Source organism: Schistocerca americana, chromosome 8, assembly GCF_021461395.2.
Source record: "Schistocerca americana isolate TAMUIC-IGC-003095 chromosome 8, iqSchAmer2.1, whole genome shotgun sequence".
Lineage (NCBI taxonomy): Eukaryota > Metazoa > Arthropoda > Insecta > Orthoptera > Acrididae > Schistocerca > Schistocerca americana.
Genome location: NC_060126.1, coordinates 351,719,902 through 351,735,903, shown reverse-complemented (window position 1 = coordinate 351,735,903; position 16,002 = coordinate 351,719,902). Strand labels below are relative to the sequence as shown.

The following is a 16,002-nucleotide window of genomic DNA, read 5'->3' as shown; positions in this document are numbered from 1 at the left end:
GGCAACACACAATGACAGTGAGGGGATGTGGGCATGTGAAGTAGGAGGAAGTCTGATGCAGCCACTGAAATAAAGCCTGTTATGTTCAGCTTCATGTTGTGCTAGCAGGTGGTCCTGTTTGGTGGTGGCTGTTCATCCTGGTGGACAGCAGTTTGGGTTGTTTTGGCCGAAATGTGATTGCGTAGTGGTCTTTTTGTTCTGCTTGTCTACAACTCAGCATGTCATCTTTACAGTGAGTAGCAGTCTGTGTGTGGGAATTGTAGATGTGTTAAGAATTAGCTTTAACAGCCTCTAAAGGTTTCATTGTGAAAGTCGTGAGAATGATTGTATTCTGATGGTTATCACAGTCCCAAGAGACACTTATTATAGCAACAGTTGGAAGTGATCAGAGGCTCTTTGAAATCATCCTCTGCTTGAGGTATTTGAATTCTATCAGTGAATGAGAATTAGTGTCTTGAGCAATTTCATCCGAGGTTTAGAAGTGATCTTTCTCCCAAGGCCATGAGACTACATTGGTGTCATGAAATGGAACGTCAAAAAAATTGCCGTTGAGACTGTGGTAGGGCTCAGTGCCCACTAACAGTTAATATTGACAAAAATGCTTTTTGTGTTAGTGCTGATTCTGCAGTATCTACATTTACTGTACTGGATGCAAGATGCAATTCCTTGGTTAAAACAGCTAGGCTGAGAGGCTGTGGTCAGTGTATAAAACTACACAATTCAAAAAAAGTTTCACATCGCCCCGATTCCCAGAACTCCTTAAGATAGAAGTTGACTATCGATATTGTATCACAGTCACAGTCCCTTTGACTGTTCAGAGATGTCACTAAACCTGCCCAAAGATATAAACAACCATGCATGAGCAGTGTCTTAGACAGAGGAGGTCCGACAGTCGATCAGTTCCAGTCATTCCATCAGGAAGGAGGTACACGACTTGTGTTATCTGTTGTTCAACCATGCTTAGACGGTCAGTACCGCGGTTCGATCTTGTCAGCATTGTTACTGGGCACCAGGAAGGGCTCTCAACAACGGAAGCATCCAGGCATCTCGGAGTGAACCAAAGCGATGTTGTTCGGACATGGAGGAGATACAGAGAGACAGGAACTGTCGATGACATGCCTTGCTCAGGCCGCCCAAGGGCTGCTATTGCAGTGGATGACCACTACCGACATATTATGGCTCGAAGGAATCCTGACAGCAGTGCCATTATGTTGAATAATGCTTTTCGTGCAGCCACAGGATGTTAAGACTTAAGCTGTGCGCAATAGGCTGCATGATGCGCAGCTTCACTCCCAACGGCCATGGCGAGGTCCATCTTTGCACCATGAGACCATGCAACGTGGTACAGATAGACCCAACAACGTGCCAGATGGACTGCTGAGGATTGACATCACATTCTCTTCACTGATGAGTGTCGCACATGCCTTCAACCAGACAATCGTCAGAGATGTGTTTGGAGGCAACACAGTCAGGCTGACCTCCTTAGACACACTGTCCAGCAAGTGCAGCAAGATGGAGGTTTCCTGCTTTTTTGGGGTGGCATTACGTGGGGCCGATGTATGCCGCTGTTGGTTATGGGAGGGGCCGTAATGGCTGTACGATATGTGAATGCCATACTCCGACTGATGGTGCAACCATATCAGCAGCATATTGGCAAGAAATTTGTCTGCGTGGGCAATAATTCGTGCCCCCATCATGCACATCTTGTGAAGGACTTCCCAAGATAACGACATCGCTCGACTAGAGTGGCCAGCATGTTCTCCAGACATGAACTCCATAGAATGTGCCTGTGATAGATTGAAAAGGGCTGTTTATGGATGATATGACCCACCAGTCTCTCTGAGGGATGTATGCCGAATCACCATTGAGAAGTGGAACAATCTGGAACAACAGTGCCTTGATGAACTTGTGGATGCACTGCCACAGCGAATACAGGCATGCATCAATGCAAGAGGACGTGCTACTAGACATCAGAGGTACCAATGTGTGCAGCAATCTGGACCACCACCTTTGAAGGTCTCGCTGTATGGTGGTGCAGCACGCAATGTATGGTGTTCATGAGCAGTAAAAAGGGCAGAAATGATGTTTATGTTGATCTCTATTCCAGTTTTCTGTACAGGTTCTGGAACTCTCAGAAATGAGGTGATGCAAAACTTTTTTTGATGTGTGTATTTAGTGTTAGCTATAGTGGCTATTCTTCCCAAACCAAGACAATGAAATATATGGAACATGTAATAGTAAATTTGGCCTACTACCTATACAGTATTTTTACAGTCCCAATTTAAATTTTAAAGTCACAGCTTCATCATAAGGATTTTGTTGTTTTGCAAGAAACTTCATTGCGATGGTAACATATGACACTATCTACTTACGTTTTATTCTCTTCTGTGGGCAGTATTTCCAGTTTTAGTTTGTTTTAGCTGGCAACTGTGTTGAAAGCTGAGGGGCCCTCAAATTAATAGTCGTAGTATGAGCTACAGAGCACCACAATTTGTCATGTGATGACAAAAGCATTTGATTATATCTGACAAATAACATAGTTCTCAATTACAAGTAGCGAATTGTCAGAATTACTGTATTGCTACAAAGTTGGAATCCATATTTTATTTTATTAAATTCCCCCTTCTTTCCTGTTACAATTATTGTGGTTATAAATTTCTATTGGTGCTGTAGACATGTTTTCATGATTCTCTAGGCTAAAACATTAGTTCCACAACATTTTCTTTAGTGATCTCCATATTGCATACAAATGTTTTGCAGCTGCAAGGAATTCACATATTTTCTTGGTAGCTCCAAAATTATTTAAATCCCATACTTGATGAAAACTTTTCCAATGTGATCAGACAACTTGTTAATGAAAAGGAAAAATACGTTCCCCATTGCTGTTTTTGTAAAACATGACTGAAATTAAGAATTCATCTCATATTGAACAAGGTGTTTGATATATTTAATTTTGGCAAATCCAAAGTATATTCAACACATATTTTGTAATAAAACACTACTCTACCTGTCTGACTTGTAAGTGAAGTGGCAGTCATGTATCTAAATTTACCCACAGTAATGTTTCTTGAAGGAACAAACTTCCTTTAATGGAAATAGTTGTAGAAACATCTATGGAAATATTGCTTCTTAATGTCTTCATACTCTGATAGTATTAGTTGGAGTTTTGAATGTATTATGAGACTGACTTTTCTTTTTTTTATACAGGCCTCCATTTGAGGTTATGGAGGTTTGGTTGGAAGGACTAGCAATGCACCTTTCAGTAGATAAACCACTGCCAAAGGATCTTGAGTTCGATATATTTAATTATACGGGTAAGTGTTTCATGATTTATGTGCTAAGTTGTATTGTAATGTTTTGCCAATTACAGTAACATTTAACATTATTTTCCTCTGCTAGACTGAAGTAAACAAAGTATTTCTTGTTGTAAACAGTGATCGGCATCCTTGAAATAGCTTTTGCTGAATGTTATTGGAATGTGAGTGTGAGACGATATGAACTGACTCATTCCACACCATAGTGAGAGGTTGCAGTTGTGATTGCAGAACAGGCAAAAAACTAACTAACTAATCTGAGTTCACCAAAATTTTTGCAGCATTGTCCATAAACTTAGTTAAGCCAACATTTGGTCTTCCTACGTGCCTGTCTGGCCTCAATGCCTCTTCTTCTCGTCAGAGAATAGTGATTAATTTTCCCAAGTTACAAATGAATTATTATTTCTGGCAAGAGCTAATAACTGTGGATGCTGAAATAACTATTAATAGTTCATTCATTAAAGGTAGCTGACTAATCAGGTAAATTTATGAAAGCCTAAATATTGTGCATATAACATAATGAGTTGATTCTTAATTGAATGTGCATCTTAATACAGAGAAAAATACTACTGATATGGAGTACCATGGTGGTAAACACAAATATTATTTTAATTACATATTGTATTGGAAGAGGTTATAGTGCACATGTGTTTGTGTATAGTAGTAGTCTATTATTATTATTTATGCAAAGTAGCTATAAACAACCTGAAAACTTGTAAGGGTGTTGCAGGATAGGTTGTGTTGAGAAATAATTGTTCAGAAAAAAGTTCAGTATGTTGTGCCATTTCTGAGTTAATTAGCATTAAAGTTAAGCTATCGGACAATTATGTGCACCAATTCAAGAGACCCACCAGGTACAGTTTGAGTCAGTTGTTATCTTGGTGTACATGATTGCACACGAGACTGCTCAACCTTTATCTGTCCAAGTTTTGTATCTCTCTCTTGTTTTGTTTTAGAAAGCCAGACAAAGAACACTTGAATTTGCACACACAATGTCCTCATTGGCTATCTTCAATGCCAATTATCTCTGAAATGGCACAGAGTATAAAATTCTTTTCTTAACAATTATTTTTCAGTGCAACCTATCCAGCAACAGTCTTACAAACTTTTTCAGACTGTCTCTCACCAACATTCATTTCTTTGTTAATTTCAAACTGTCTTTTTCTTGCTGCACTGTAATATTTGTAATATTTAGTTTTCATACATGTTTCAAATTTTAAAGGCAACTTCTGTGGATGTTATATGTAATACAGTTATGTTTTTACGTACCAATTTGAAACAGTCTACATCATAATTTGTATGTCAGTAAAGTATTGCAGTTAGTTCTCTGTACTGTCAAACTCAATTTTTTGTTTCTTCTCGTGTGATCATAGGTTAGTGGGCGTACTTACATGATACCTTCAAAAAATCAGCACACTCCGCTGCTGGTCTAGTGAATAAATCAGAAATTCCATTCTAGAATGGGGCATGGAAGAACAACACATAATAAATCTCTATATGACCTCTAATTACTGATTTTCTCATTGTGGCCATTTTGCATTGCACATTAAGCAGGAAGTAATACGTTGCTTGACTCTTCTTATTGTGGCGATTTAAATCACCTCTCTCAAGTGTGTTTCTTGCTGAAGTTTGTTGAGAATCTCTGTAAAAGAGAATCTCTGTAATGCTCTCGCATTTGCTAAACAATCCCATGACAAAATGTGGCCCTGATCTTCTCTTCTTTATGGGGCTATTCATAAGTATCTCCCAGGCTTCAGAAGATGACTGTGCAAAAACTATAACTTACAGAAAAATGGAAGCAGATCCATGGATAGAACATATCATAACGTATTGATTCGTAATACATGTCGTGGCTTTGTTGCAGAGTGCGCCACTAGGGGGCAGGCGTATTGGAACGTTTTGAAAAATTATCCGCTCTGTATTGCTACATCAGATTGGTTAGTGCCTGTAGATGGACCATCTGTGAACAAATTTTCAAAGTGCACTGCTGGTGTTGGACCTTCCTGCCACAGCAGCAGTGACTTCAGTGAATTGCCTGCACATATTGACATTTACCATGTCACAAATGGTGCCCATAAAGCGCTAAAACTTGGAACGAATCTCTGTCCACTGGTAGTGTTTATTTTCTGTATGTCTTGTAGTTTCCACACCATCTTCTGTAACCCCAGCGCTACTTACGGATAACTCTGTGTTAATCCGACCTTGTAAATGTCCCAACCTTAGGAACAATGCTGAATTATTGGTCTTAAAAGTGTTATGTAAGCCACTTCTTTCATGAATGAATTAAATTTCCCTAAAATTCTTCTAAAGAAAAAGTTAGATTGATCTGGATGGTTACTTCAAGGTATTTTATAGTTGTTGCTGTTTCCTGTGAGTTATCACAACTCGAGTAATTGAACAGTATTGAATATCTTCATCTTTTTTGGTGCAGTATTTATGTTCAGGGTCAACTGTCAGTCCTTGCCCCAATCATCTTATGTTTTGCAAAAGTCTTCAGGCATTGCAGCCTCTATATAGACTGCAGCATCGTCTCTGAACAACCTTTCAGAAATGGCTGCGTATATTCTGTTTTCTCAGTGAGGTATTCGGTGGATTAAACAAAATATTTCAAACACTAGGCATCCTTTTTTTATGTAATTAGGATGTTTCATTTTGTTAAACACAGAATATTGCTCAGAAGTTGGACCATTATGGAATATGGGGAGTAGCTCACAATTGGTTCACCTCTTACTTTAAGGACAGACAGCAAAAGGTCATTCTCCACAGTGTTGAGAGTGGCTATGGGGTGGGGGTCCGAGTGGTGCATGGTTAAATGGGGGTGCTTCAGGGGTCGTTGCAGGGGCCACTCCTGTTCTTTATTTATATAAATGATGAGCCTCATAGTATTACAGGTTATTCTAAAATATTTCTGTTTGCTGATGACGCTAGCTTGGTAGTAAAGGGTGTTGTGTGCGATGTTGGCACTGTTTAAAATAGTTCAGTTCAAGATAAAAGTTCATGTCTTGTTGAAAATAAACTCACACTAAATCACAGTAAATCTCAGTTTTTACAGTTTCTAACATACAATTCAACAAAACCTGACATTTTGGTGTTGCTGAATGGGCATATGATTAGTGAAACTGAACAGTTAAAATTTCTGTTTGTTCAGATAGATAGTAAACTATCATGGAAAGCCTACATTCAGGACCTTGTTCAAAGACTTTATGCTGCCATTTTTGCTATTAGAATGCTATCTGAAGTAAGTGGTAGTTTGACAAGAAAAGAATTGTACTTTGCTTATTTTCGTTTGCTTATGATGTATGATACTATATTTTGGGGTAAATTCCCATTCCCAAAATATATTTTTGGCTCAGAAACGGGTGGTTTGGGCAATAAGTGCTGTGAATTCGGGCCTCTTGTTGACTCCTGTTCATTAATCTGGGTCTTTTGACATTGGCCCATACATGTACACACACCTAAATTAGCAGCTTTCACTCAGTTAATAAGAGGTAGAAATCCAGTCTTTATTAGGGTTGTACCTCCCTGGCTCTCATACAGAAAGACATACAATATTCTGCTGCATCCATTTTCAATAAGCTAGCACAAGAATTCAAAAATCTTAGCGGTAATCCATGCACTTTCAAATGTAAAATGAAGAGTTTCATCATGAGTCACTCCTTCTATTCTATCGGAGTTCCTTGATTAAGCTGCTTCCTATGTCACATTGTTGTTTGTGTTTATATAACATTATAGATTGTCTTTTTAGGATTCAGAAACATTTTATTTTATCTGTTATTACTTTCTTGTTGCAATTTCACGTACTGACACATTCCATGGCCATTTAGATTTGCTCCTCAGTTTGGTCATACAGAACTAGACATGTAAAATAACAGAATAAAAATAAACACTCTTGAGCTGCTCCCAAAATTTGCTTTTACTTGTGTTGGTTTCATCCTGTTACAGTCAGTCAGTTCGGTCTGCAAAGACGACCTGAATCCAGTCACAAATATTATCGTATACTTCATAAGGTCATATTTTGTTCACAATACAGTGGTGCAGAACTGTACTGAATGCCTTTCGTAAATCAAGGAGCATGACACCAACCTGGACACTTTGACTACATTGCTCAGAGTTTCACAAACACTGTTGATATTTGTAGAGGAGATCCTTAGTCTCCAAACGTGAGAAAGAATAAAGTAAGTTCCATATTTCTACAATAGATTGACGCCCATGACATGCAGTGAGGTGACAAGTCGTGGGACAGCGATATGCGTTTATACAGATGATTTGGTCTCGTGTACGCAAGGTATAAAAGGGCAGTGAATCGGCAGAGCTTTCATTTGTACTCATGTGAACAGGTTTCCGATGTGATTATGCCCTAACAATGGGAATTCACAGACTTTGTATGCAGAATGATAGCTGGAGCTAGATGAATGGGACATTTTATTTTCAAAATCGTTAGGCAGTTAACAACTGAGAGCAGCAGTGTTTGCATAGAGTTGTCAGTGCTGACAGACAAGTGACACTGTGAAATAACGGCAGAAATTAATGAGGGATGTATGATGAACAGATCCGTTACTACACTGCAATGAAATTTGGTGCTTACGAGCAATGGCAGCAGATGACTGACCGAGCGCCTTCGTTAACAGCATGACACCATCTGCAGTGCCTCTCCTGGGCTTTTGACCATATTGGTTGGACCATAGACGACTGGAAAACGATGGCCAGGTCAGTGGAGTCCTGATTTCAGTTGGTAAGAGCTGATGCCTCATACTGTTCAATCTGTACATCGAAGAAGCAATGATGGAAATAAAAGAAAGGTTCAAGAGTGGAATTAAAATGCAAGGTTAAAGAATATCAATGATAAGATTTTCTGATGACATTGCTATCCTGAGTGAAAATGAAGAAGATTTAAATGATCTGCTGAATGAGAAATGAGAACAGTTAGAAAATTAACATCAGGATTGATGGTCACAAAGTAGATGAAGTTAAGGAATTCTACTACCTAGGCAGCAAAATAACCAATGAGGGGCGGAGCAAGGAGGACATCAAAAGCAAGACTAGCACTGGGAAAAAGGACATTCCTGGCCAAGAGAAGTCTGCATGTATCAAACATAGGCCTTAATTTGAGCAAGAAATTTCTGAGACTGTATGTCTGGAACACAGCACTTATGGTGGAGAAACATGGACTGGGGGAAAACCAGAACAGAAGAGAATCAAAGCATTAGATGTGGTGCTACAGTTGAATGTTGAAAATTAGGTGGACTGATAAGGTAAGGAATGAGGACGTTCTGCGCAGAATCTGAAAGGAATATGTGGAAAACATTGACCAGGAGAAGGGACTGGATGATAAGGCATCTGTTAAGACATCAGGAAATGACATCCATGGTACTAGAGGGAGCTGTAGAGGACAAAAATTGTAGAGGAAGACAGAGATTGAAACACATCCACCAAATAATTGAGGACGTAGGTTGCAAGTTCTACATTGAAGAGATAGACACAGGAGAGGAATTCGTGGCGAGCCGCCGGAAACCAGCCAGCCAGAAGACCGATGACACAAAAAGGGGGGGGGGGGGGGGGGGAGAGAGAGAGAGAGAGAGAGAGAGAGAGAGAGAGAGAGAGAGAGAGAGAGAGAGCTGATGGTAGGATTAGTGTATGCCACAGACCCCACGAAGCCATGGACCCAAGTTGTCAACAAGACACTGCACAAGCTGGTGGTGGCTGCGTAATGGTGTGGGCCATGTTTACAGGGAATGGACTGGGTCCTCTGGTCCTACTGCATCAATCATTGACTGGAAATGCTTATGTTTGGCTTCTCGGAGACTATTTGTTGTTCCCAAACAATGACAGAATTATTATGGATGACAGTGTACAGTGTTACAGGGCCACAATTGTTCGTGATTGGTTTGAAGAACATTCTGGACAATTTGAGTGAATGACTTGGCTAATCAGATCGTCTGACATGAATCTCGTCGAACATTCCCAGGACATAATCAAGTGGTCGGTTTGTGCATAAAGTCCTGCACCAGCAACACTTTTGCAATAGAGGCAGCATGGTTTAGTATTGCTGTAGCGGACTTCTGACGACTTGTTGAGTCCATGCCATGTCGAGTTGCTGCACTGCACCAGGCAAAAAGTGGTCTGACATGTTGTTAGGAGGTATCCGACGACTTTTGTCACTGCAGTGTAGTTCTATAATTGTGGTTCTGTTTCATAATCCTCCTTGAAAATCGGAATTGCCAGAACTAATTCGTGATTGTTTGGTACTCTTTGTTGTTCCCATGAATTACAGTAAACTGCTGCTAGTAGATTAGCAAGTTATTTCAGATAATCAATGTAGACTCTTAAAAGTATCTCATCCAGTTCAGATGCCATCCACATTTAAGTGATTTTTAACGGTGTTTCTGTTCAGTAATCACTTATCTCAATGTCTTCCTGTTTGACATAATGTGATCATTGAAAGGAAGATACATATTGTGATCTTCTGTGATAAAACAATTTTGAAAGATCAAAATCAACATTTTGCTGCTCTCCCCCTTTTTTCTGAGTGAGTTCCAATATGGTTACTGAATGACTAAAGAGATTATTTTGAGCCACTTACTTGCGACATAGAACCAAAACTGCTTAGGGTGTTTTGTCTGATTGATTGATAAAATTTTACTTTAAAATTCATTGAACGCCTCTCACATAGTTCATCTAATGTTCATTTTGGCTTTAGGCAGCTGTTGCTGGTCAGCTAGACTTTGACTTTCTTTAAATCTATGATACAGCTTTCTTTGTTTTCACAGCAACTGTCTACCATGACTATTGCGCTGCAGTGGGTCTTTTCCAACCCTCACAACTTTGCCCAACACATACTGGTCTAAAGTGTAATACGGTATACAATGCTTTGGAAATTTATCAATTTGTGCTGAATATTTGATGTTGACTACTCGGACACTATGCAGTTTGTTTCTTGTCCCCATGTGGAACCAAACTATATTTCCTACCTTTCTTCATATTCCTGTATGACCCCCAGGATACCAGCTTCCTATACTTCACCTTAATTGGTTAAGGCAAATCCTGAGATGGTTCCTTGACTGTAGCATGTTCAGTATTCATTCTAATGACATAACCACACCTAAAGTACTTATAAAAGCCTCATGACAGAATCAGCAATTGAACGTACTTGATATCGGCTATTACCTCACACGTTTTCCTCTTCACATTCATATTGAATTTTAAGTATTTGCATTGACATAAGAATTATTGGACATCTACCTTTAACTACGTATGTAATATGCTCAGTATATTTCCCTTTTTGCCGGTTATTGTTCATCTGTCAAAGTCTTTTGACATTTATTAAACCAATTCTCAACATTTCCCCTTTGTACAGGATATCCTCCTTGTCTAAATTTCTACTTCAGCAGAGTGTGCATGTCATCTCTGCATCTAAGTATTCTCCACAAGTAGAATAGACCATAGGGGAAATAAAACTGGGGGGAAAAAAATAAAGTTACAGGTGCATAGGACAGGAAGCAGTAAGAGATTAAGATGGATTAGGATCAAAAATGTCACAAGAAAATTTGAATAATGTATAAGTAGTTCCTAACTAAAATATTCTGAAGACTAATGTTGAGAGGAAGTAGCAAAAATAAGTTTTGTTGTTGTCATTTCAGTGTAGGAGACTTAGTATGATATAAAATATTTGTTTGTGATAGAAGTGGTGGTGGTGGTGGGGGGGGGGGGGGAGGTGAGGTGCTGTTGTAGGAGACTTGTCCAGTGGGAGTGGTGTTGGAGGAGACTTGTCCTTTCAGTGTTTAACTTTTTCAATATGGATTAAATTATGTTGTTGTTGGTAGTGTGCCTAGGTAAATTTTGCATCTAAGACAATCCCGGAGGATGAGCCGAATAAGTTAGTTTTATGTTAAATTAGTTGCATTACATGGCTTCCATGGAGAGAGGTCTGTGGGACGTGAGAAATGGTGAATAACCATAGTGGCAGGACCATGAGATTGATACGGAATGGCTGGACTTAGTATGGTGTATTGAACTCCTTATGTCCCCATGCCATTTAAAGACTTCTGAAGCCATTACTCTTCATTATAATTCTCAGATTGTCTCAGTTAGTGTACTACTACTATTCTGAGGAGAAGAAATTAAGGAGTTTGAAGTATCTTGCTCTCTTTGTGTTGATGTAGACTCTGCTTCACTATGCAGTGTCACTAAAGTGTTTTGACAAAGTTTTTGTACAATAAAGTTGGCAGCATGCAAGATAACTGATCATGTCAGTGACATAAGGGTACATGAGATTCAGCATTTGTTCCACAGCACGACAGAATCAATGGGTGGTAAAAGATGAAAACATAATTGCATGTCAAAAGGATTTGGACATAACATTTTAAAGTCTTCTGTTGTTAATTGTGAATAGTTAGTTTCCCCAGAAAATTCATAATCATTAATACAGAATTATGCCACTATGAAAATGTAAACAAAGTCCTGCAAGTTTGAAGGAGGCAGTGATAAGCTTTGAAAGAAGCTGAAGCACAGGCTTTGAATATCTGGACAAGTGGTTGCCAAATTTTTTTCCTCGAGAGCCAATACTGACACTGTGGAGCTGCATCCATACCAATATTATTATTAATTGGTAACCTATGTAAATTAGCATGTTGTGAGGCACCAATAGAGGTGGTAGCTATAATAATATACTATAAGCTTGATGCCAGCACCCAAGTACCGATCAGTAAAAGTTGGCACCATTCGGTACACGTTGTATTGATTGCTTTTTCACATGTCTTTAAAGTTTGTATACAGTATTTTCATGAATATGTATGTGCCAGAAAAGTTGTAGTTGTGATGGAAAAGTTGATCACGAAGGTACCCAATACGCCATTTTATCTCGTAAAAACTACATATATCTAGTGCAAGATGCCAGAGGTGACTTCACAAAAATTGCATTGGACTGTGTGATTCTTAAGTTTCTTGTTATTATAACAACTCGAGTTTCAAAGGTGATCTCCCAGCACAATAATTCATCTTACTTTATATTCGTGTTAAATCCCACTGAACATCTGTGTGCGTAAGCGGGTGCTTGCTTCACGTGCAAGCGGGCCTGGGTTTGATTCCCAGCTGGGTTTGAGATTTTCTCTGCTCTTGGACTGGGTGTTGTGTTGTCCTCATCATAATTTCATCACCACCAGCATGCAAATTGCCCAATGTGGCATTGACTGAAATAAGACTTGCACTTGGCGGTCGAACTTCCTTGGATACGCCTCCTGGCCAACAATTCCATGCGCTCATTTCATTTCCAACTCCACTGAAAAATCAACCCTGATTCTGTGATTTGCAAAGATGAGTTGCCTTGTGTATTTGTACTGTGCCATTATACCTTTAATGTAATTTGTAAATTATATTTTATGACAACAAGCATACCTGTAAGCACTACAGTTTTGCCAATTAAATTTTTATTAGGTCGGAGTCCTAGCTCATCTGAGTCAACAACACCGGAAGCACTGACCCCATCAGCAAATCAGCCTCCACTTCAACCTATAGAGGAGGGCCGTTGCCAGATACCGCTTCCAACACCAGTGCGCTCACCTTCACCTGTTGAGAGTACAGCATTGTGAGGGGCAGTTCTCTATTGCCTGAATCCGATACAGTATTCTCACTCTGTGTTTGTGTAAGTGGTGCATTTTTTCCCTGCCGTAAAGTGGCTGCTGTTTCTCAGCAAAGTCATGAAAGCTTTAAAGTATAATATTAAATTCTTATGACATAGATTCTTGTTGCATCTCATAGAGAATCTATAAACTGTTAGTTAACTGTTTCAGAATTGCAGCCTGGCATTTGGCTGTACTTGTTAAATCATACTTGTATTATCCTTACAAGTAAGAGATTCCTCTTTTTGGATGGTACTTCCATAATTTCCTTGCCTTTTGAAATATTCTGAAAAGCAATAAGACTGATTTGCTATTTTTACCTGCAAGCAGTTTTAGAATGACATTTGCTATGTCTTTTTGTAGCTGGTTTTGACAACAATATAAAATGTTGAGAGGAATAATTTTCTATGTAGGCATAATTCATTGTAGAATGGCATTTTTATATATATCATTCCAAAATTTTTTTTTTAGAAGACAAAATTTTATGGCTTTTCTACTACTGTTATTACTACTATTACCAGCATGGGTAATATCCTTCTCCCAACATAACATGTTGTGTGTTGATCCATAACAGGTCATGGCTACTTTTAGGATGTTTAAAAAATGATCCCTGTTTCTGGAACATTTGAATGTTTAAGTGATCTGATTATAACTATAATAGCTAGCATGTTTGTCTGTGCTAGAGTACATTTTAAAACATTTCATCGTTTCGGTTCTGTGATAAAGTTAATAAAATAATGGATGAATTAATACATGCAACAACAGCCTCTCATATGAACTGTTAGCCAAAGTTGGATCATTTTTGTCAGTCTGAAGAATTCTTTCTTTATAATGTAATTGTACAGCAGATATTTTTGTAGTTTATACTGTTCTGATATGTTTGTTGTTCTTACTAGTCTTCTGCATTAGATTACATAACTCCTTGTGCTGTTTAAAGCTTTTTACTGATCCTTTAATTTCTTGTGCAATTGAGGCACCAATGCAAATTTTATTTTGTGCTCTATAAGGAGGTCATGTGACATGCCCCAAGTTAACTTATTTTCATTGAGTTCTTTGCACTTCATTCTTAGCCAACATTAGTTTTATTTTCAGAACTTATATGGTGTCTAAATGTTTGTGTCCTGCAGATGTGTGTGGGTGTTTTTTTAAAAATGCCAGGTTAATCATTACATGTATGGGGATTATTTTGAATTTTGTCTCCTACTTACACATCACTTTACACTACTTCATGAAGCCAGCTGTCTGCTGCTCTTGTCCAAAAAATAATTTCATGTTGTCTTTCATTGTATAATAGCTCAATCTCCTGTGTTAGGCAACCATTGTGGTCCTTCTGAATTTCTGTATAAGGTGCAAGATGATGATTTCAACTATCAGATGAAGACTGTTGCTTTGAAATGTCATTTTGGTTTTGCTAGTTTAGTAAATGCCTACATACACTTCAGTATTTCTCTAGCAGCTATATACTTCAATTGGAAACTGTAATTCAGAGGAGGGGATGATGGTTATTTCTTTGTACAATAACACTTGTATATTAAAGGAAACTGATGTGTAGATAAATTAATCCTGGATAAAAAAAGGATATGTATGTGATTACAAAAAAGAAAGTGTGGTAGAACAGATAATTTTGAAAAGAAATAGGTAATGATCCAACCTCAAGATTTAATTATCATTTATACTTGAAGTACTATTATACTAAATGCTTCTATATAATTAGACACGTAAATTTCTAAGGAAACTCCTTGAAGATCTTACGGCATTTATACTTCATTTACATTTACACGAGAGTATTATTGATGGTCTGTAGTGATTAAAAAATTAAGTAGTATATAAATCTAAGTAGTATATAAAATTTAAATAGCAACTGTCCAGAATCGAATCACATATTGGGTCTGCCAGATAGCAGCAGATTCTTTGACAGTTCTCCAAACCATGCGTTTTTTGGGTGGCTTTTGGGTCCTCTTTATTCAGAAACAATATCATATGAAAATGAGACCTCATACAATCACAGGGAGTTCATTCAAACCATCTGTGTTCATTGACAGGAAGACAATTTTCATGACATTATTTACAGAAGGTTACAGTTTCTTGAGGTTTTTTGTTATGAGCTAATAAAAACAGTAATGGAATTTTAAAAATTTGTGCTGTCTGAGTAACAATAGGTTTTCTTCCCCTCCTTTTTCCCCTTTCTTTGTACCTATCTTACAGTAAACAGCAGTATGTGAAAAGGGTTCTCAAATATCTTGAAACAAATTGCAAGCTTCATTCAGGGCTACAGCTGGTTTACTAGCTTGAGTATTGTGCATGTGAGTAGTGTATTGTCTCCAATAGAGCAGTAGCTTTCTGTAGTTGTAGGAAACTGATGCATTGCAAATTATTACTTTACACGTTGTGTTAAGATGCTTATGGAGCACAGTCCTATATGGCCTTACCTGTCAGCACTCTCCATCCCCCTCCCCCTCTCCCCCCTTTCCCTCCCTCTCCCCCAGTGATCAATATTCTGTCTGCTCCCTCCTTACTCTCACTTCTTGCATTGAGCACATCTCGTTTATTAACCTATCTTTTCAGTCTGCACCAACATCTTTTAAAGTTCTCAGGAGTATGCTACAATTCACTCCGTCAGACGCCTTCTCCTGGTCGATAAAACAAATATGTCCCTCTCATTCTTTCTCCAATTATCCTCAGACAACATGTGGCATCTCTTGTTCCTTTGCCCTTTATTAACCCGAACTGGTCTTACCCAGTATGTTCCTCAATTTTCATTCAAATTCTCCTCAGTGTCAAATTAATTACAACCTTTGTAATATAATAGACGTAAATGTATTGTGGTACAATAGCGTCCATTTTCCAGTTACATAATATTCTGTTTACAAAAGCATTTCGAACTTTCTGTGCCCGTCCTGTTTATTTCCAACATCCTGAAAGTGCACCTGTTTTCTAGATAGCTTTTTTTCATCTGTGCTATATGATCAAAAAATGGCATTCATTAGTCTGTTTCCTGTATTCAAACTGATTTCTGATAGGAACTGTGTATTGTTTTCCTCTTCCTGTTTCTATTGCTATATAAGTATTTACAT

General features: G+C 38.3%; 1 protein-coding gene across 1 annotated transcript in view; it reads left to right on the top strand.

Moving 5' to 3' along the window:
- Nucleotides 1-14,707, top strand: part of LOC124545298 (LIM domain kinase 1) — a 181,397-nt gene extending 166,690 nt beyond the window's left edge. The window contains exons 13-14 of the mRNA XM_047124194.1: nucleotides 3,208-3,314; nucleotides 12,744-14,707. Of these exons, the coding sequence (XP_046980150.1) occupies nucleotides 3,208-3,314; nucleotides 12,744-12,898 (262 nt within the window). The 3' untranslated portion in view covers nucleotides 12,899-14,707. The remainder of the gene's footprint in view (nucleotides 1-3,207; nucleotides 3,315-12,743) is intronic.
- Nucleotides 14,708-16,002: the final 1,295 nt, after the last annotated feature.